Source organism: Ambystoma mexicanum, chromosome 2q (assembly GCF_040938575.1).
Source record: "Ambystoma mexicanum isolate Mex_15411 chromosome 2q, UKY_AmexF1_1, whole genome shotgun sequence".
NCBI lineage: Eukaryota > Metazoa > Chordata > Amphibia > Caudata > Ambystomatidae > Ambystoma > Ambystoma mexicanum.
In genome coordinates, this window is record NC_090924.1 from 217,572,171 (window position 1) to 217,594,367 (window position 22,197).

The 22,197-nt window shown below is 45.1% G+C and overlaps 1 protein-coding gene across 3 annotated transcripts in view; it reads left to right on the forward strand.

Moving 5' to 3' along the window:
• The window catches only part of VPS35L (VPS35 endosomal protein sorting factor like), a 1,734,364-nt gene that overhangs the window by 270,671 nt on the left and 1,441,496 nt on the right, over positions 1–22,197 (forward strand). For all 3 annotated transcript variants that reach the window (XM_069647157.1, XM_069647156.1, XM_069647158.1), the window contains exons 4-6: positions 12,718–12,834; positions 12,933–12,957; positions 19,976–20,052. In XM_069647157.1, coding sequence (XP_069503258.1) covers positions 12,718–12,834; positions 12,933–12,957; positions 19,976–20,052 — 219 coding nt within the window. The remainder of the gene's footprint in view (positions 1–12,717; positions 12,835–12,932; positions 12,958–19,975; positions 20,053–22,197) is intronic.

Below are 22,197 nucleotides of genomic sequence, written 5' to 3' on the forward strand. Positions count from 1 at the left end.
GTTTGATGTGTTTGTATATGTTTGCCACTACTCTGGTGTCCCCTGGGTCTCTATTCAGGCCGTTTTCAAATGGCGTTAGTTGGCGAACCCCTGCTTGTTTCATGGATGGGTGGACGTATATGTGTACCTATCCTTTTCAGTCAGGTTAAAGTCTGATTTGCATTGGTCGAACTGTTTAATGTGGTCCCCCTCGAACATATCTCTAACCTTGAGGCAGCCCCCCTGTCGCCAGGAATCTAATGCGTGTGTTTTGTGGGCAGGTGTAAATTGTGGATTATCCAAGAGCGGTGTGTTCGGCGAAGGGAGCGTAGTAATGTGCGTCCTCTTGACCGCTTCGTCCCATGTGTCTCCCACAAGTTATGTGATGGAGCTGCTATACATCTGCGGGGGTCTGTCAGCCTTTGTTTTCCATAGTATACCCTCCAGGTCTCCCCCAGAGACTGCTCTATCCATAGGCCTCCAGATCTTTACCCTGTCGTCCTTCTGCCAGTCCATAAAGACCCTCATCTGGGATGCTATGTACTAAGCTCTGAAGTCCGGTTACCCCATTCCCCCCCTGGTAAGCGGGGCTTGCATTCATTTTGCAGCCAGTATCCGAGGTTGTTTGTTCCAGACAAATCTGGTGGTTATTTTGCATAGGGCTCTGATGTAGGCTCGCGGAATGTGTATCGGGAGTGCTATAAAGTGGTATAGTAGTTGTGGCAGTACTACAATTTTTTGTGCATTTATGCGTCCCATCCATGTGATCGCTAGTGGATCCCAGTCTACCATTTCAGATTTAAGCTTCTCCGGGAGGGGTGGATAATTTGCTTGGTATAGGCTCCCCAGTGTGTTAGTCAATTTTATCCCCGGGTACGTTATTGAGTGTTCCACCCATCAATAGGGGGAGGACCATTTAAGTTCCTGCTCGACTGTTGTCGTGAGGTTGAGAATTTCGGATTTAGCTGGGTTTATTTTTAAGCCGGTGACTTCCCTAAACAGGTTAAGCTCCCCCTCAATCGCAGAGAGTGAGGTCTCTGGGTGGGACACCGTGAAAAGCATATAGTCGGCGAATGCTGTTAATGTGTGTTCCCTCCAAAAGGCACTCCCTGTATCTCCTCGTTTGCACGGCCCGCTGCTAGGAAGGGTTTGAGATGTAGGGCATACAGCATAGGGGACAGGGGGCACCCCTGCTTCTTACCTCGGGTTACTGCCACAGATTCCGAAACTAGCCCATTAATGGAGAGCCGCAGCATCGGCTGCCTGTAGTTGGCTCTTACTCTATTTAAGAATTTGGGTCCAAAGCTCATCTTTCTGATGGTTGCAAAGAGGAATCCCCAATCAACCCAGTTGAAGGCTTTCTCTGCGTTGATCGCCAGTAGGAGTGCCGGGATTCCTCTTTTGTGTGACTTTTCGATCAGATGGGCTATCCTCCTGCCATTATCCCCAGTCTGGCATCCCCTGATGAAGCCTGATTGGTCGGCGCTGATTAATTTGGGAAGAATGTGGTCTATTCTAGACGCCAAGATCTTCGTGTGGATCTTTGTGTCGACATTTATTAGTGCAATGGGACCGTAGGAACCGCATTCGGTGGGGTCGTTGCCTTTTTTTGAAATGAGGATCACTTTTGCCTCTTCCATAGATTTTGAAATGGCCCTGTCCTTGCCAATCTGATTGAATAGGTCTGCGAGATAGGGAATAAGTAGTTCTTTACGTGTTTTGTAGAATTCGGCAACAAAGCCAATCCAGGCCGGGGGACTTCTGGTTAGGTAGGGATGTGATTGCTGCTCGGACTTCGTCTCTAGTTAACTCCTCTTCCAGGTATTCCTTCTCGTCTGACGTTATTCTCGGTAGATATCTTATTTAAGTATGTTATCTGGGTTGTTGGTTATGGGTTTTCTGAGATGTGCAGGTCAGTATAGAACTGGACAAACACCCTCTCTATGTCCTTGTTGAAGGTGATCGTTTTCCCTTCTTCAATTTTAATGTTTTTGATTGTTTTGTCAGTTTCTTCCTGCTCATTCGTCTGGCCAGCAGACGGTCTGATTTCTTCACTTTGATGTAATATTTTTGTTTGGGGCGTAGCAAGTTGCGTTCCACCTCCCTTATCTGTATTAGGTCTAACTGCCCTTGTGGGGCCCTGTATTCCCTTTTTATCCATGGGGTCTGCCCAGATCCCTTCTTAGCCATTATGTCCTTTAGTTTGTCTTCTAGCCTGGCCTCCTCCAGCCTCCATTCCCTGTCCCTTCTGGCTTTGATCGCTATAATTCTACCTCTGATCGTTGCTTTGAATGCGTCCCACCTGACCTGAGGAGCAGTATCCCCGGGCCTGTTTGTCTCAAGAAGGCCTTAATTTCTTCGGCCACTTCCCGGACAAGCGTTTCGTCTTTAAAGAGTGGAGACGGGTATCGCCATCTCCACAGGCCAGACGGAGACTGGTTCCTTTTTAGAATAATGGTTATAGGGCATGATCCGAGAGTGCGATGGGGCCCAGGCCACTACTCGTGACTCTTCAAAGTAACGATCTAGAGACCCAGCTGTAGTCTATTCTCGAGTGTGATCGATGTGCGTGCGAGTAAAAGGTGTAGCCTTCCTTTTCCCCTTCCAGTTCCCTCCACACGTCTACTAGTGCCAAATCGTGCACCTTCGTCTTAAGCGCCTCTGACGGGCCTCCCTGTGTTCCTGGAGGGCTATTACGTCTGTCTTTGTTAGGGTCCCAGGTCATGTTAAGGTCCACAGTTAGTATGATATGTGTTTTCGCGAAGTGTTCGAGGGTGGTCAGGGCTTTTTGGATGTAAGCGTATTGACAGGTGTTGGGTGCGTATAGTGTTGCCACGGTGTACATCTCTCCCCTCCCCTCCATAGCCACCACTAGGTATCTCCCCTGGTTGTCCAATTCCAATCCCGTCACTTTCAGGTCAAGTCTGTCCTTGAGTGCCAGAAGAACCGCCCCTTTATTGACGGGTTGCGTTGCATGCAAGATTCTCAAGTACCCCCAGAATTTTATTCTCTGTCTGTCCTGGGTCTAGATTTGTGTTTCCTGTAGTGTTACCAGGTCAGGTTGTTCCCTTCTCATGAACCTCTCTATCTTTTTCCTTTTAATTGGTGAATTGAGGCTTTTTACATTTAGAGTTAAGATCTTCAGCTTGTCGTTACTAGCCATTGTATTTCCTTAGAGGCCTTATCCTGTGTTTGCAGCCCTGGGTGGCGTTGGGGACACCCCTTCCCCTCTTCCCGATTCCTGGTGTGTCTTCTCTGCATCATTGCCTGGTCCCACCAGATCCTCCCTCCCTGCCCACCCTCCCTTTCCTCTCCCCCTTCATCCCCCCACCTGGGTGGATTCAACTGGTGCGCAGCCGCCCTCGATTTGTTGTGCCAAGAGTTGAACCCTAGGTTACTCCCAGAATTGCCCTCTCATTCCCAGAGTCCATATCCCACCCCCCCCAACCCCCCCCTGCCCCGTCCTCACGGGGCCTCGCTAGGCCATTGACTGACTCCCATACCTGACTCCCATACCTAGGCTGTCAACTTGGCACTGGATAAATTGACTTAAACTGAACTGAACATCACTTAACTTAACTTACGCCCTCTGCAGGCGAGTTGGTACAGGCGATAGTGATCTTGTGTAGAGAGGCTTCAGATCGGGGCATCAGAGGTTGTTTCCATCCAATCCCAGTCGTGGCCGGGCTGAGGGGGATCTTCAGATTGGATGGGATTACCCCTTCTTGGTTCTTTTGGTTTTCACTGTGGACCATTCCCTTGGCCTCTGGGTACTGTGTGCATTGGTGGCGGGGGTCGCTTGTAGTTGGGGGTCGTTGTCCATGTCCAGCAGAGAGAGACCCTGCTCACAGTTTGTGATTTTTTTTTTTTGTTTCTTCCCTTGCCACTCATAGGCCAGTCTGAAGGGATGGGCCCACCTGTAGCGGATTTCTTTTGATCTCAGGAATGCCAAGACCAGAGCCATCTTCCTCCTTTTGATGAGTGTAGCCTGGGCTAGATCTTGGTAGAGGAATATTTCTGCCTCGTTAAAGGTAATCTGATCTGCTTTTCTAGCCTTGGCCATGACTCATTCTTTGAGGGTGTAGCTGTGGAAGGCCGCCAGTACATCCCTTGGTCTTGCTCCTGGCTCCTGTTGTTGCGTGCCAACCCTGTGGACTCTGTCAAATTGAATCTCTGTGGCAATGTCCAGTGCTAGGAGGTCTCCAAAGATTGGCTTAATGACTTGCGCTAGGTCCTGGTCCTGTGTTGCTTCTGGTAGGCATTTGGCTCGGATGTTCAATCTGCTAGACCTGTTCTCAAGTCCTCGGCCTGAAGTTCTAGGTTGTAGGTGGCCGCTGCTAGGATTTCTAGCAGGGTGTCCGCTTTCCTAGCATCTGCCGTGAGTTCTTGTATTGGTCTCTAGTTAGTGTGCACTCTTGCCTCAATCTTGTTGACGTCCTGCTTTATCTCATGTAGGCCCTCTACCAGGTCCTCTCTCAGAGCGTACGTCTGATTCTGTTCTGCCGTGGTGATCTTGCACACAATCTCACCTAGGAGGTGTTTGAGGGCCGATTGCGTCACTGGTCTGTCCTGGTCCTCTTGCTCTGTATCCGTCCTTGTGTCTGCCGACCAGTCTGTGATGGGGAGCGCCCCGAGTTGGTCGGTCTCCTTGGCCCATCTCTTTGTTAGTGGTCCTTCTTGCATCTTCCTAGGATTTCTAGGTGGGAGCTGAGAGTCTTTATTCCTGTTTTTTGACATTGTGCTCTAGACAGTTACTTCTGGTGAGCAAGGGTTGATTGGTTGGAGGGTGCGCCCCTGCTGAGCCCCTTGTGGGTGCATGGCACGTTGGTCCGGGCTCGGTGCTGTGATGGCTGGTCCCTCCCACTCGGACCCGTACACCCTCTCCCGTTCTTTCTTTCTGGTGTTCGGATGATCCAATAGATACCCTTGGGATAAGGCAGACGCTCCTGTTTGGGCTTGGTTCTTCCCCAGGAGGCAGGGACCTGTTGGGAATGAGTGCCAGGGCCGGGCTACGTTGTTTGCAGTGTTTAATACGTGGGGCTGCTGGGTGGAAGGGTAGCGGCTGCTGGGCTGCTCTTAGTTGGGCGGTTGTGCAGCTGCAGTTGGGGGTTGCAGGAAGCTTGTCTTTGGCCTAGGTGCTGGCCCCGGTCTTCAATGGGCGGTCTGGGTGCCCCGCTACCTTCGCTGGTCCCTGTCCTCTGGGATGTGCTGGTGCAGCGTGGAGTCCACACAGTGTGAGTGCCCCCTCCAAGGTATAGCGCCCTTGGGTCGGCTCGGGTGTTGCTTAGGGGATTCCCCCCGTCTCCGGCTGAGTGTTCCGGCCCTTAGGGGTCCGCCGAACACTTCTCGGAGTTCACCCACCCCCCCGCTTCGCCCTTTGTGGGGATTTGCTTGCGGATCAACGGGGCCTGCCCACACACTATGTTTGGGGCAGTTCTGCCACCGGGGAAGGGGAGATCCGCTCTTGGAATTTTCAGTCAGTTTAGTCGGGGAGGTTGGTATGATGGGCGGGTTCGAGAAGGAGGGGAGTTCCACACTTACTTGGCTGGGTCACTTCGTCTGAAGTGAGGGGGCGCCTGCAGCGGTCCCGGGATTGTGATGGTGCTCTGGAGGACCATCTGTTCCCACAGCTCCAGGACTCCCGAAGCCCAAAGCGATGTGGCACTGCCTGCCCCGGGTTGCTCTGGGGGCTTCTGCTCTGATGAGGTCGGGTGTTGGGTATATGCTGCGGGGCTCGGAGGGCTAACGGTGCTCCTGGTGCCCCGGTGGGGTCCTTCCCTTGTCTGTGGGCAATCTGTTTTAGCGGGCGCTTTGGTGAGGGGGCATGGCTTGTTTCCTGGGCTGAGCTTGTATCCCCCATTGGGGGAGTGGATGCTGGTCCCGGCGGGCCTTGTGTGCAGGTGGCCCAGAGGCAGGGCGGCGCAGGTGTTCTGTGTTCCACCTCGTCCCGGGGGGTGAGCTGGGAAGCCTTGGAGGCTCTCCGCCCCTCACGGTGTCAGTGCCTCAGTGGGCGCAGGGAGGGGTCCTCCGCTCCTGCAGTGTTGGAGTGGGAGAGGGCGACTGCTGGGCGTATTATGCAGGTTGGAGGTCCCGCTTGTAGACTTAGCGGGATCCTGCTGTGCCTGTCCAGCCGGTGGTCCCGTCTATCTTCCGGGGGCCTTGATAGCTGGTAGGAGGGGTTGTTGCTCGATTCGTCGGTGGGACCAGTCCCCCCTGTGGCTGGAGGGGTAGGTCGGGGTCCCACGTGGGGCTCTTCCCCGGATTGTTCTGGGTGACCTTTGCTGCCCATCTCTAGCTGTGTCGGGAGGGGGGCCAGGGCTCGCCCGCTGGGTCGTTGGAGGGCAAGCTGGCCGGCCCGATGTCTCAGAATGCTTTCTGGTGCCCAGTTCCACGGTTTCTGATGCCTGGGGAGGGCTTGGTTTCCTGGTTCACAGAGTGATGAGGCCTTGAGGTCGGGAGCGCGGTGGAGGTGGTGTTCACTCGCGCACAGCCATCTTGGAATCTCCTACAACTCACTTTTTTGATGTGTCCTGTTGATAGCCAATTAGTCTACCAGGGCCAGGGGTACTTATACAAAGTGCCCATTCTATTCTTGGGTGAGTTTCCCACATAGAAAGTGTGTCAGAAATACAGGTTGGTATTCGGTGTGACCATTGTACTTGGTTGCACTGCAGTGTAGCCTTTTTACTATTATGGCAGCCATATGCTCCCTAAAAATGAGCAAAATGGCTACCTAGTGTTTTATAAAACCCTTTGAGCAGGATGTTTTCTTGTGGGCTTTTGTCATTTTTCAACGAGGGAACTGCTATTTTGGCCATTCTGACTGTGTGACCTTGCTCAGTGTCCTCAAAGGCCGTTTTGTGTGATTGGATCCAGCCCTATCTGGGTGAGGGTCTGCTCGACACCTTAATCACTTCCCTTTGTCTGTGCCTGTGAAAGTAGGAGTGAGGTAGGCCTCCAGAACTGTGAATGGTGCACAGATGGTGATTGGAGGGCTAGGTTCACCCCAGCCCTCTGTGTGTATGTCCCTGAGCCGTTCATCAGAATCAAACAAAAACTTTGTCCCAGTAGCTTGAGAGAAGATGTAGGAGAGGACTCCTTGCTGGAATGTTTGCTGCTGACCCCAGATACTCTAAACAGTTAGGCACTGCCTTTCTCTTTCTGGGGAATCTTGCTTTGGGCTCTTCCTCTTGTGCAGCAGTCCTGTTTGGTTTCCTAGAAACTATTGGACCATGTTACTCTTTGGGACAAAAGCGAGAGCCGCTGGGGGTACCCAAACACCATTGCTGCTGCTGTTCACAATTGCCTGCTCTTTTGTAGGATACCTTGGACGTGACCTTTGCCATTCTGTGTCCTGTCCTTGGTCTAGACTAGAGCATCCTCTGACCTCAACCGAAGGGCACAGTTGTGGTTCATCACTGCTGCTGTCGTCTGATTTAGGGCGGTGGGGGGTCACCTCTTAGTGAGTCATGGTATAGTTAATCATTCACCCACTGGCTGTGATCTACTTGCAGACCTGCATCCCAAACCGGTACAGCTAGGAAAATTAAAACCCAAACTTTCAAACTCTCCCCAGCTCGTGGGGCTCCTGGACTTCCAGGTCTTTCAGCAGCTATGTCCAAATGTTTGAGGTCCTGTGACTTTTAATCAGTTGCTTGTCCCGATCATCTGGTCTGGGTACATTCACTGCAACTTGAACTTAGATCCAACTCTGCATTCTTTCTTTCAAGAATCTGTGGTCATCAAACCTGGGGCTGGATCTTCTCTGGTGATGTGCATCATAGTTGCCAGTCTGAAGGTTACCTCCTTGGCAGCTCAACTACACTCTAGTGACTTTTATAACTTTTTTTTTTATTTGTTTTTGGTACATCAAAATACAAAAGATAAAGAACCTTTACAAACTTTTATAACATTTTCAATACAAAATTCTCTATTTAAAATTCCACACATTTCATTACATTTCTTAAAGATCATCATTTTAAGAATTGAATAATACAATACAAAATCAAGTAAAATTCATATATGTGAAACATAAAATCACTTAATTTCGAAATATGACAGTTCTTTTTCAATGAGCTTGCAGAATGACACAGTCACATTTATTAAGGGTTTATGATTTCCTTGCATCATTCTTACCCATATAACATTCAAACAGTCATCATATTCCAAGGTTACAAATTTCATCAAAAGGGTAGTATGTTTTTCTTTAAAATATGGGCAATATAGAATCAAATGTTTTAGTGTCTCTTTAGGCTCGGAACATTCAGGGAAACGACATTGTTCACAAATTATGCCATCTTTTCCCTTGTTCCAAAATGTAGTCCTTTCACGTGTGTGGTATAGGTTAAACTTAAACCATAAAAATGCTCTTCTATATTGATTGCAGGGAAATAAGTCAAAATAAGAGTATCTGGGAATACGTTTTTTGGTATGTGCTGCGTATTCTGTGTACATTTTATATTTCCCTACATTTTGAAGTGTTGAAATCCAATCTAACTCAAAAAGTTTTCTCTTTGCATACCCTAGTCGAAAATATACATCATGAACTGACAGTTCCAATTCTCTCAAGAGTGACTTCACATTTGATTGATACTCCCTTATAGATGGCGTATTGCATGAACTCAGGTTTTCATTCATGGCTGTGTAGAGGCTATTTCTTGGCGGAAAGCAGGTCTTAGCATAGATAGTTAGCTGTCGCCATTTCCTCGGTGTAGATAGAGCCACTAGACCTAGTTCGTGCCTAATTATAGGATTGGGTAGAGACATGGGAAAGAACATAGCAGACTTTAACATAGTACCCTGTAAGCAGTCCAAATGTGTACTCGTATCACATAGGCAAATATCCAAAGCATACAACAAGATACTTTCTACTTTTTAGCGTATAAAAATCAATAAGTGGAACCTGTGAGAATTTGCAATGTTTCGCATGAATCAATTTCATTTGTGAAAGTAAAGGCCTACTCTTACTGTGTAATAATTCCATCCAAGCTGTAATCAAGTTTTTCTCTGAGATATAATAACCAAGATAAATCGTGCTAGTAATCAATGGTAATGAGGTCTTCATAAAGTTCCACTGTAAGCTTTTGCATCTGTTACCTTTACCAAACCTCATAATAGCTGTTTTGGCAGGATTTGGTGAAAGGTTGTGAGCATTTGCAAATGCTTCAAACAGTTGTAATTTGGCCTGTAGGCCATATGGAGTGGGGGTCAAATATAATAATATCATCAGCGAATGCAAGCCATTGGAGGCGTAAAGTACCCAATTTCACAGAAAGTAGATTTTTAGAACACCAAACTTGATCAGCTATTGTAGTACACCCCTCATCAGATAGCTTTATTTTATAAGATGTGTTTGTATGAAGTTTAATAAGCCAGTATAATAGATGTAACGGAATTTCCATCTTCAACATTTTCGTCCATAGGATATTCCGTATTACAGTGTCAAATGCTGATGACATATCAATAAGAGCGATATAAACAGGATTTGCTTGCTTGATTTTTGCCCCCTTGATGGCATGTGCCATTATCAAGGCATTAAGTGAAGTACTCATCTCTTTGCGAAAACCCGTCTGCTACTTTGAGTAGAGGTCGTTATTTTCAATTAATTTTTCCAGTTCAAAGCGAATATCTTGGCTTCCGTGTCAATCAACGAGATGGGCTGGTAGTTTAAAGGCATCGATGGGTCTCCTTCCTTATAGTTTGGAATGATGTTCGAAGATAGCCATGAACATGGGATTATACCAGATCGGATTATTGATTGAAATTTTATTTTGAGAATTTCAGCCCATAAATCAGGGTCCGCCTTATAGACGCATGGGGGAAGCCCGTCTGGTCCTGCTGATTTTGAATATGACAATTTAGTAATTGACCATTTGATGTCATCGATTGACCAGCTAAAACGGCTCATCTCGTTGTAACATAGCTACACTTCAGGTACATGCATAAATCTTGGTGGAAGCTGCTATTTCGCGGCTATATAGTCGCACCATATTTTGTCTGGGATACAATTCGGCATAGGCAGTGAAACATGATTTTCAGAACTTTTTATAGTACGCCAAATTGTTCTCACGTCATGGGTGCAAATTGCTCTGATTAGAGAACAGTTCATCTTATTATAGTGCTTTAACGAGCATTTTTCAGTTTCTGTTTGTATTTAAGCTGAATCGATTTACATTGAGATTGATAGATCACATGATCAAGCTTTTTATTTCTCAAATGTCTCAGTTCCTTATTTTTTTCTCGTTTAAGTATTTTACAGTTTGGATCATATGGATGTAAATGTTTTTTGTTAATGAACTTCGAACTAAGAGCTACCAGGCCTCTTCTCACAATGGCTGAGCACTCAGCTGATATCTCCATAACTGATTTTGTTTTGTCGCCTTTGATCTTATCTATATTTTTAAAACATACTTTCCAAAGTAATTGCATAGCCCTGTGCTCCATCTAAGCGATAGCTGATGGCGATCGACCTCAGGGAAAACTACAGAAGGATCAAATTGCAGTAGAGTGCTATCATATTGTAATACAATAGATATTTCAGCATGATCGCCAAGCTTTATCGGGCTTATATTTAGCGGTGAGGTTACAGCAAGTAGATTATGAGACAGAAATATATGATCTATCATCGAGGAATGGTTACCACATTTCTAAGTGAATCCTGGGCATGTTTCATTTGCTTCTACCATGTCCAAATACCAATCTTGAAAATATGATTTCCAAGCAGCACCTCTAGTCCTTGCATTTGCCTTATTGTTAAATGTTTCAACTATCTGGTTTTTACGGCAATTGGAATTAAAATCGCCACCAATTACAATTTCCAGAGGACAGTAGTTGTTCACAACACTTTCAAGACATTTATCAATTTCATCAAACATAACTTCTAGTTTAATTGTAGTAGGATTCCAATATAAAGAAATTATTAGAATATTACTACGATTATCCTTAGACTTCATCAGTAGTATACCTAAAAGATTCCTAGATTCCCACACCATTTTGGTATTTGCTTCCATAGTATTTATAACTGAAATAGCTAGGCCTCCCGAAGGGCGCCCTTGGTTTGATTTTGAAGCAGTTGCACAGTAGGTATTATAACTAGGCAGCAAGACGGGACTAAGTTTCATGGTTTCTTTAAGAAGTATAATTGTGGGACGTTTATTCGTTTGAAGCAAATTAAACCTTTGCATTATGTTTTGGAAACCACATGAATTCCAAGAAAGAATCGAGATTTTGTTGATTCACAGTGGCTATGACTTGGTTACTGGTGTTTTAGAATTCAATATAGCGGTTAGCATAGGTTTAAGCCACGGAACTCCATTGTTTTTAGTAATTAAATTCAGTAGCTCTTGAACCTCACTGTCACTGTCTTTCATCTCTATTTGAAATTTCGAATCATCACCATCAACTGCAGGCAAGCATGAATATGCGAGAAATTCACTTGCAGCAGTTTCTTCCGAAAAGATCGTTAATATGAGCCCTTGTTCTTTAATTTCCTCTCGGTTCATCCATAAACACTTCATAACCGACTCTGATGGTAAATAACATAATGATCTGTTATTGTTAAATCTTGCCAGTGATACTCTCAAGATATCTTCGGATTTTAATATCCTTAATTGTTGAATTCTTGAGAACAAGGCAAGTAAAAAGGGACGATTTATTCGAATACCACCTAATGCGGTCGTAGTACCCTCAAGTCCGATTACGAAAGACTTTTTATTTGACGCCAAAGCCTGGAATTGGGGCCCTTGGGGAGCAATTTCGACATTCATACTGGAATCAGGGGGCTTCTGATTCAATCCAGTTTCAGCAGGTGTATTAACTTCCTGGATTGCTTTCCTTAGCGTTTCCAAAATATCCATGTGAGTGGAATTAGAGTGCTCCAAGGTAGGAGGAGCGGGCAGCACCTTACTCAACCCTAAACCATGTACTGCTTTATAACTTTTTAGTCTATAACTGGGCGCTGCCTGTTAATTTGGATAAGTTAGTCAATGGACAAACATTTTAGACACAACAAAAGTATCTAAAAGTGTTACTTGTAAACTTGTGCCTAATAATGGTTTACAATGGTGTTTTTTTATGTCTTTTATGACACTTTACTGTTATTTATGTCACTCCTTTGTGTTTTTAAAATAGTCACCCGTTTGTGAATATTTCCTGATGCACGTAATACACTCTGTGAAGCCAGTCTGCTCAGTTACACTACAGTTCTGAGAGCCAGGATTAACTCAAGGGGGAGACTGTGTGTAAAACTATTGATTTATTTTCTGAAGCCATCACCACAGCACTAGTAGAACTGCTTCCTTACATGCATCATTGTGAAAGAGATGCATTGTGGGAAATGTATTAAAAGTGCCAAAGAGTCCACAAGCCGCCTTGAAAGCAAATAGGTGAGCCAAGCAACATGTCTTATGAATGGAGTGGAAGAGAGCTCCCCACAACATTCACAGCTAATAGATGTAAAAAAAAGTTTGAACGTGAAGCGCTACAGCCATAGCATTCTGTCGCTGAGTGAAAGTGAATACAAAAAGCATGTCAACTGATCATCAATTTATTAAAGTTTTTAGAAATACATTTTGAATTCTGTTCAACTTCTTTGTTGATTCTCCACAATAGTCTTCTATGTTGGTTGGACATGTTATATTGTATATTTTATTATTTCTTTCAGTTCTATGACACAATATCATCTTTATACTAGAGAAGTAAAGATTCCTGTTTTTGTAATTGCTAATTCTTTCCTTTTAGGATAATGGGAAAAAGAAGCGTGACAAAGAAGATGCTGTTGGGAGCGACTTTGAGCCATGGTCAAGCAAGCGCAGTGAAATCCTTGCTCGATACACTACAACTGAAAAGCTCTCCATTGTAAGAGAAACATACATGTTTATCATTGAAAGATGACAACTTTGTTGTAAAATTAATGGATTGTGTTTATTAAATGGGAACTTTTGTTTTTTCTACAGAACTTGTTTATGGGATCTGATAAAGGTAAGTACCATTTTTTTCAGCTTGAAATGAAAGGTGCAGCTTTCCTGTGTTTCCATATATTTAAAGTGCAGTCTCTTTGTCATAAATAAAGGGCACCATATTGAATGCACCCCTCCTAGACCCATACCTTTTTAATGATGGCTCCTCACTAGTTTATTCAGGATTTGTGCATTGGCCTGGTACATGTTGTAAACTGGCATGGAAAAATTATCTTTACATAGGTCCAGGTTATACAAGGTGACTTACCGATTGTGACATCATTTATTTTGATCAATCTTAGCTAGATGCACACCAACTTCATGAGAGACGGGACGGATATAAAGTGAAAGGGCCCATCATGTTCCCTTTCAGAGAACAGTATCAATTTGAATACACTCCCTCCTGTCCTGTTGTTTTGAAAATGTATTTTAATTCCTTTGCATGCATTTCTCTCACCCAGTATTTTAGAGGAGAGAAGACAAAGGCACTTCTGTGTGCTTTACCAAGGCTTGATCCATACCAGAACACAGTTAATCGTAGACCAAATAGAACCAAATATCCCCAGTGATTACAGTGCAGGCCTTGCAAATTCTTAAAAATCTCATCTGAGCAGCAGGGTGAGTTTCTTAGTTTATATACTCAACCTAAGCGAACTGCACTCACCCCATGGTGATAAAATCTACCAGTGCTACTTGTACAATGGTGCATGTCACTTCATATTTGATGCAATTCAGCCACCCAAAGGCCAGCCATGCACAGTTAAACTTTTATTTGACATTTACTGCAAATAAGGTTTGTTTGCAGTAAACGTCAAATAAGGTTTGTTTGCAGTAAACGTCAAATAAAACATTCAAACATCCCCAAACTCGCCAGCAAATGGTACTCACCCTTCATAACCAATGTGAGGTCCTGAAGTTCATAGGTTGTGATGCAAGAGTGTTAGATCCACTTGTCTGGTTTGTTAGGCTGAGACATTAGTAAAGACGAAAAAGATGGCAGGACTGTGAATAGAGATTATCTGTTGGCTGCTTCTCCTGCTAGAATCTTTATGCTCTGATATGAAGATTTGAGTATGTTGAAAGAGCTCGAAGCAGGGATCCAACTTGAATGTGAGGCTGCCAAATCGGTTTGAAGGTTTCTCCCAGTGGATCGTCTGAATTAGTATTTTTTTTACTGCATGTGTGTTGCCCTCTCAGGTCACAATCACAGTCTTTCAAGGTTCATGGCTCTGAGTTGGAATATCAGAACAGTGCTACTCTGCTGTTTACAGGACTTGCTGTAGAATGCCAAGCAATTGCATTCATGTAATTGATAAGACTTTTGTAGCACTGTTTAAACAAAAAACGTAAATTGTGTAAGAGGTTAATGTGGGCGAGATACAATATATAACACAGCAGTACGTTGATACACAAGTGAGTAGTCGTACCATCTCTTCCACAGCACAACCATTCACTTTGCAAGTCCAGCCAAGTGGAGAGAGACCTAACCCTTTGCATATGGACTTTTAGTAGGCGGGCCCATCTTTGCTGAGGAAGCTAATCATTCCACGCCCTTTGTTGGAGTCAAACACGGGCGTGGTCTGTGCCCTATGTAATGGCATGTTCACATGACATGGGCCACACTATATATTTCTCCTCTTCTGGCATAAGCGCAATATGAGAAGGCACAGCCACACCTCCAATCCTTTCACCTTCACATTCCCTGAGAATTTGTGAAACAAAGGCCCTAGACCATCAGACTTTTTAAACCCACAACCGGGCCTAGTTTAGAAGTGTTTGCATACATGGCTCTGCTCCCTTCTCTGTAGCTGACAGTAAATACCTGCCTTTTAAAGAGTCCTGCACATACGCCGGCCCTGTTTTCTGCTCCATAGCCCAACACTGAATTTGAAAGTGCTGCCTACTGGAGAAAATAGGGAAGTACTTCATAAAGAATTGCTGTGAATAACCTGCTTCAATGATGAGCATATAAATAATTTAAAATGTTTCATATTCAAATGATTTAAGTGCATAAAATGGCCTGCTACACCCCTCATCTGGAGGGCCACTGTTCCTAATCCACTCTCCCCTTGCCTCCCCCCATATGGATGTCTGTTGCTGGGCAGACGTGGAGAAAGGGGCTGTTCTGGATTGGACAGCCATTGGCAGTTTGGGGCAGATTCGTCCAATTGGAGTGCTATGGTTGTTCCTTGCTCAGTTCATGGATAAAAGAAGGAATCCCACAGTTGCTGTTCTGCAACTCAAAGAGGGGCCTTTCAAGAGCTGTTTCTTTGCGCTCGCTATGAGAGTCGCCTGTCGCTGCTTGAGTGTGTACTTCACTGCTTCCCTCTTGCATCGTATCCTGGGGGTCTCTGATTGTCATTGGACTCAAGGTGGCTTGCAGCTTAGGCTTTCTGGGTCATCCAGATGTCCAGCATCAGGAACCATCTCATCAGAGTTCAGAACCGCTGCTTATCTGGACCTGATCATGTAAACTACCTCTACATCTGCAATAAGGGTGGTTTCTAGTGGAATCAGAGAATGGGGAGGAGCCTGCATAGCTGCTTGCCCCCCCCAACCCCCTTTCCTAAGGTTTGAACGGGCACACATTTCTGACCCTACCTCTCTCTTGCCTTATTGTGATGGGTGTAGTTCTGTCCAAGAATGCTCCCTGGGCTCCCCTAGAGTGATCTAAATGGGAGAAGGCCCCCTAATCTTTGCTACTTACCTTTGCTTCTGCATTGTTGGAACACTTCTACTCACTTTTTGGCTTGTCCAAAACTTGTTTCTCCACTTCACAAGACTCCTGGCTCTCTTCAAAGCCTTCTTCTTGGGATTTGGGACTCTAAAAAGCACTAAGCTCACTCACCATAAAAGGGAAGGACTTTTAAAGTGTTACAGCCTTATTATAAGGCAGGGTAATAGTGTTTCCTTCCTTTCTCAATTCTTGTTCTTTAAGGGAAAGGCACTTCTTTTATGCAAAAGGCTTGCATTTGGTCTCATTTGCATACCCATAATGCCTTGCTCATATGAACCTGAATTGGTGGTGAACTTCTAGTGAAGGTTACTGGGTGGCGTTGTGGCATGTGTGACTTAGCTAAAATAATGTATTCCATTTTCACATTACAATTGAATGGGGTTTTTTCAAATGTTTTTAATACCACCATAACTTTGCTGGTGTTTGGTACACATGCCCCAATGCTCCAACTACAATACTGTGGGTCCGCCCATGCCTCCGATAATTAAGAAGAAGAAGACTGTAAGACTAGGCTGCATTGAACTTAAGAGGAAGACAATTTTCCGAGCAAAGGGCTTGCATATGGGCTAATTTGCATACCCACAATGCCTTGGTCATGTGGCTCGTAACCAGAGGTGAAGGTCCAGTGATGGTTACTGGGTGGCAGGTGTGACTTGGCTCAAATAACTTATTCCATTCAGTACTTACCTTGAATTTCAACTATTCCTAATGTACTTCCCTGTTCTTATTTGCTTTAATGCACAGTTTTCATATGTTTCTGAAATGAATCATCCTTATCTATCTTAAAAGTAAAGGCTCACACACAAGGTGTGGAATTACATTTCTTAGAGGTTGCCAGTGATGTAATTTTCCTTTGCTTTTATGCTGCTATTTAGCAACCCTGTTTTCTGCAGGAATAGAAGGGAGGGCATTACCAAGGTGGAAACGGCAGTTGCTGAAAATTAAGAGACCTGGTTGGGGGATGGACAAAGTATTTAAGTCCAAGGGTGATCAACTATAGTGTTATCAGAATAGACATTGTGCCTTCCATTGTTCGGTTAAATCAGGGACTTGCTGGTTAAGAACTGTTTGAGACGTAATAGGAGGCGATCTCCCCTAACGGGGCCTTGCATCAGCTGTATATTGCATCTTGATGGAGTGGGGTGTACAACATTCAGGGGTGGGAGAAGGACCTGGGGACCCTGGTTGGTGATGATAGGACAACATTAATTTGGAGGAGAGGGACAGAAACATACATGAGTGTACAATTGGCTCTGCTCCAATACCATCCACTTTTCAGATGTCCCCCAAATGCTTCATGCGCTGTATCTAATACCTGAGAATTGTTAGACGGGTTGAAATCTAGAGGGCTTTCTTAAGATAACTGAAGGAATTGCCCATATCTGAGGGCCTTCTTTGCTTAATTTTAATTGCTGAAATAATATGCATCCATGTCCCGGACAACCCTCTGTTCGTTCTCCATTTACCTGATGGCCAGCCTAATGGCAGTGTGAGGTTTCTCCATTTGAAATTATTCCTGCATTTGTGGCTGGCAGTCAAAAGGGTGGATTGCCATGCAATAGACTATTCTTGAATCTCGGATCAAAAGTATGTGGCTAAATGTGTACTAGTCGTGGAGAAACTATGCAGTTTATGACTAAACGGTCGCTTTCGTAGCATATGGATGCTCTTTTTAGACTTTTCTGCTAAGGACAACCACTTTCTATATTGGCCTACATGCCTAAAGCTCCTAGGTTTCCCATGACTGCACCAAAGGTATCCTACTGATATTTATCTTCTTTAGGATGGGGAAGAACCGAAGACTCCCAGCTAACAAGGATATGATTCAGCAGTTTTATTTCCAACATCTTGAATGGGTTGGACAATGGCCCAGTGGAAGGACAGCAAAGCTCAAATAGCCAACTTGTTTATGCAGTGTAAAAGGTTGCAGGAGGAATTCACAGACTAGGTGGCAAATAAAGAAATAAATTGGGATTGAAAATGGTCCATTTAGAGACAATTCAGTGGCAGAGGGTTTTTAGAGTGCTCCAGCATACTTCCTTCATTTTGATATGGCTTTTGGGGATTCACTCCTGGACTCCCGTAGCACTTTCTTTACAAATGCCAACCAGGCAACATCTTATCTCCCCTTCCCTAAAATGTGATGCCAGTTTTGTCCCTCAGTTAAACTTAAATCCTACATTTCTGTATTCCTCAAACCCAGCCCTCCAGTTACAGACTACTGGTTAGCACTCCAGTTTTACTGATTTATTATTGGTTCAAGATACGCTATGAATTGTATAATGCTATAACCATCAACCACCCTTTCTGCCACTGCGAATAACCAGATTTATGTTTTGAAAGTCAAAGATTTATGAAGCTAACTTGATCATTTATTAGTATTTTCCTGTTCTTTTTCAGAATGTATGGTGTAGCACTTTGTCCATTAAAGTACAAATGGTTTAAATGTAAGAGTACTGGAAAATATAGCTAGAATGTAAATGACATGGATTTGAGCAATCGATTCTAAGCAGTCTCATTTTCCTGTGTATTGGAGTGTTATAAACAATTCAAGTTGTGAGAAACCAAAGGGTGTCTCACATGCTAGTCCTCAGGGAATTGACATCCAGGTGGACAGGACACAGCCATCGCCTTTGGATCCAGTTCCTGGGGGTGGACCAGTGCAGGAGGATCACCTGGGTGAGGGGTCTTTGGGGAGTGGGGCTGGGGTAGCCGATGGTGAGACGTGTATTCCCCCCTCTTTTGTTTATCTATCCCATAATATTTTTTCGGATTCTGAGTGGTCCCATCTCCCCCTGCCCCCTTTTTTACACAAACACCGGGCCGAGGAAGAGGGTGACTGAGAATAACCAGAACAACTCTCATACATCATACTGAACAGGTACCGTTAATCGGGTCAGACAAAGTGACACACTTGACTCTAAGTGCATACACCTTATACCAATTAGCTCTCCTCACACGAATAAAAGGCAGAACCCAGAGACACATTCTGAGCAAGGCGGAACACGAGTATGAGCAGAACTTGCAGGGCGGAGGCAAACCTAATGGAGTAGAGCGACGGACCAAGGGACGAGAGCAGCGGCTCGAAAACCCCAAGAGTTCACTACTGGGGGTTGTTAACTCTGACAGGCTGCGAAAGACATGTGGAGAAGGGCAGATCCCACATCAGAAGGCTGCATTGTGTTTCAAGGACACCAGCGACCCTCCTGGGTGAACGGCAGAGTTGGGGAGGCGAGAAGGCCAAGCCTGTGGTACTAACCCTGTCTTGTGAATTGAAAATAATACAACCAAGAAATAAACGCACACAGCCGGTGAGTTGGCAGATGACCTGAGAGACCGGTGTGTGTTAAAGTTGAAGTTAGCAACTTTTTATCGCAAGTGAAGACTGCACGCATGTTGATGAGACGCAAGGAAAGGTAAACCTGTGAATAAACTTTCAAGTGAGGACAGCTGTACAATCAGTGATACTGAGTAACAGAGTGGTCGGGCGAAAAGAAGTAGCCCACTCAAAAGTCTTCCTGAACGGTGCATTGTTTGTAATGATAAAGCAAATGAACTGCAAAAGCGAAGTAAGCAAAATTGACTCGTAGAGAAGGGGAGAGTGAAAGTTTACTCTGGAACTTTGAGTCAAAGTGGTCCTGCGGAGGTCTGTAAAGAAAGCCATGCACATTTGAAAGTCTTCGACATCCAAAAGCGGTCTGAGCCTGACTGAGGGAGACCCGAAGTGTAATGAGCTTGGGCAAGGGAGCCCTTTTGCAAGTTTTAATTGAACTTTGTTCTGAAGTGGTCTGAGTCCGGCAGAGGGGGGCCTATGTGAACTTTTTGTTGAAACATTATTTGGAACTTAAGAAAGAACGACTTTAACGTGGAAGGCCAGGCGGGCCTCAATCCACCTTTTGGAACAGTCTGTTGTTTTGAAAACCGAGCCAGAGTGTGTCATTCTGCCTAAAGGGACTACCTTGCTCCATGTGATCTAACTTAGGGAGGGAGAGCTGGTTCAACCACATTTATTCTTTTGAACACTGATTTTTCCTTTGCATACATTTCTCCTTTATACACTCTTTGTGCAAGAAATAGGGCAGGCATTAGGTTTTTGTTAGCATAGACAATTTTGATTTGACAGACTCCACTAGGACTGTTTTGTTTGTTTGATTGTCGAGACTACTCCCATCTTAGTTATAGGGCCGAATAGGAATTTTTCCAACCCCAGAATCTACAATAAAGATTTTACAAATTGTACCTATTGTGTCAGTGTCATACTTGTGATGACATGGCTCCTTTACAAATTGATTGTCTCCTATAGGTAAGGCTTCAACACCCGGGTCAGCTGTCTCTGAGAAGGTTAGAACACGCCTTGAGGAGCTTGATGACTTGGAAGAGGTAAGAAAATACTTCTTGTTGTGGATGATTTCTAAATCTGTTTCTTGCAGTATCAGTTAGTGCTTCTGTCACTTTGAAGCTCTGCATTTGAACATTCTGGATTTTCCTTGTTGGATGTACTTGTGAAATGATGCTTGCCATGATTAATTTACTTGCGGTTGCCATAAGTATTTGAATAATCATGTTTTTGCTAACGCAAACTGTTTTCATTTTCAGATTTCTTTGCCATTGTTCAGACAGAATTCCTATTTTTCAGGATTCTAAGACCACTTTTTCAGTCCTTTCAACTTATAATTTAATTTATATTTTTTTGGGATAACTGACTTCCTTTTGGTGGCCAAAGGGGCTTCTCCTGAAGTACCCCCTGTCATTGTAACCCTTTTTACCTTGCTTAAGGTATTCTGTCAGGACTGCCCAGGCCCAAGGCGCAGTAGCGATGCAGAACCAACCACCCCCTCAATGGTCTCGGTGCCTGCAAGTCGAGGCTTACACAGACCTCCTTGACCAGAGCGGGGAAGGAGGGTTAGGGTCTCGATGTTTGGATAGGTAGGGGGGATTGTAGGATAACCGGATTGAGGGATGGGGAGAGGTTATGGATGGGACTGGGGAGTTTAGGGTAAAGACGATGATTGCACACTTTTATTAAGCCATTCTTTTGGCTGGCACATTTAAAGGGGCTGGTGTTCCAACACCTTTACATGTAAAGGTGTTCCCCTTCACACATAATTACAGTATCTAACATAAACCTGTTAACCTCAACATATAAGGGTTGATCACAATGCCACGGTTGAGTATCAATCACAGGTTTGAGCCCATATACACTAGCACAAGAATTAGTCAACATGCACTTGCACACTTAGCTTTTTTAGTCTTTAAGTCCTGTCCTGCAAGTGCTGTCAAGTCCTGTTCCACGTCTCTAAAGTCTTGGGTCCGGTTCAAACTAAAAGAAAACAAAAGACAAGCATTAGCGTATGCCTTTGAGTTTTGTGGTCACTCGCTCCTCACAACACTGTCAACACACACACATCCTGCACTCGACATGCGTAAGGCTCCCAGGTTCCGTTGGTGTGTGCTGCCGCACGTGGCTTGTAACACCTAATAATGGCTATTTGCCCAACACGGTCTTCCTTCAGACCACCTGGACATTCACAACACGCTTTCGTCTCATGCGCCCACTGGCGTAACGTTTCACTTAGGCGAAAACAAGCGGAACTTCAATCAAACACCAAGTGTCTTGGTTTCACTAATCCTCTGCACCAAAGAACCCGCCCACTTAGCTCTGTTCGTCGGCCCAGGGGCTTTGGCGGGGCTGGTAAATGCCCCCTGCGCTTTCCCCCTCTCTCCCATAGACTCCCAGAGCCAAGCGGTACTTATCTTTCAAGAGCGAGGGGCCGGATCTCTGCTCCGGAGGCTCTGGGCCCCTCGCGTGCGATTTTCCTGGAGCTGCTGTGTGCACGTCCTTTCTCCCCGGATTCTCAAGCACAAGCCCCGTGCCTCGGGACTTGCGAATGCGCGTTTGCGCGCCACACCCAACACGGCTTCCCATTGGCTCGCGGGCCCGCAAGGCATGCTGTGTGTAATGTAGTCCTGGCGTGCCTTTTGCTGGGTCTTGTAGTTTTTGAGTGCCTTCTGCCTGCAGAAAGGGCATAGCAGCCGTCTATAAGGCTGTAAGCCCTCAAACAAAGGTCTCTTTAAAGGTGCAAGCCCAACAATCCCAATAGTCCTTGGTCCATGCCCAATCCTGCCCCTGATAAGGATATTGGGTCACCCCCTAGGTGCCCAGTCCCCATTTTGCACTAGGATAATTATAACCTTAGATTGGTTTTTGTGAGTAGGTTGGTGGTAGCTGTAGTTTAGGTTTTGCCTTAACTAGGGAAGCAATCCATTTTACCACAATGGTATCCCAAAGTACATTTTTTGTGGCCAGTGGGGCATGAGTGTGTTTTTATAAATCCTGCTCTCTGCCATTTTGTATTTTAGGGCTCGCATTGATGGGGGCCTTACAATGGCCTTTATGACCACATATGCTCTTTGCGAGTTCACATTGCAGCATCCATATTAGTTTAATCTGGTTTAGTCCAGTGTAGGACCCTAAACCCCCTCTTTCATTTTTTGTGGGAATGGATTCGGTTGAGTGGCAGTCCT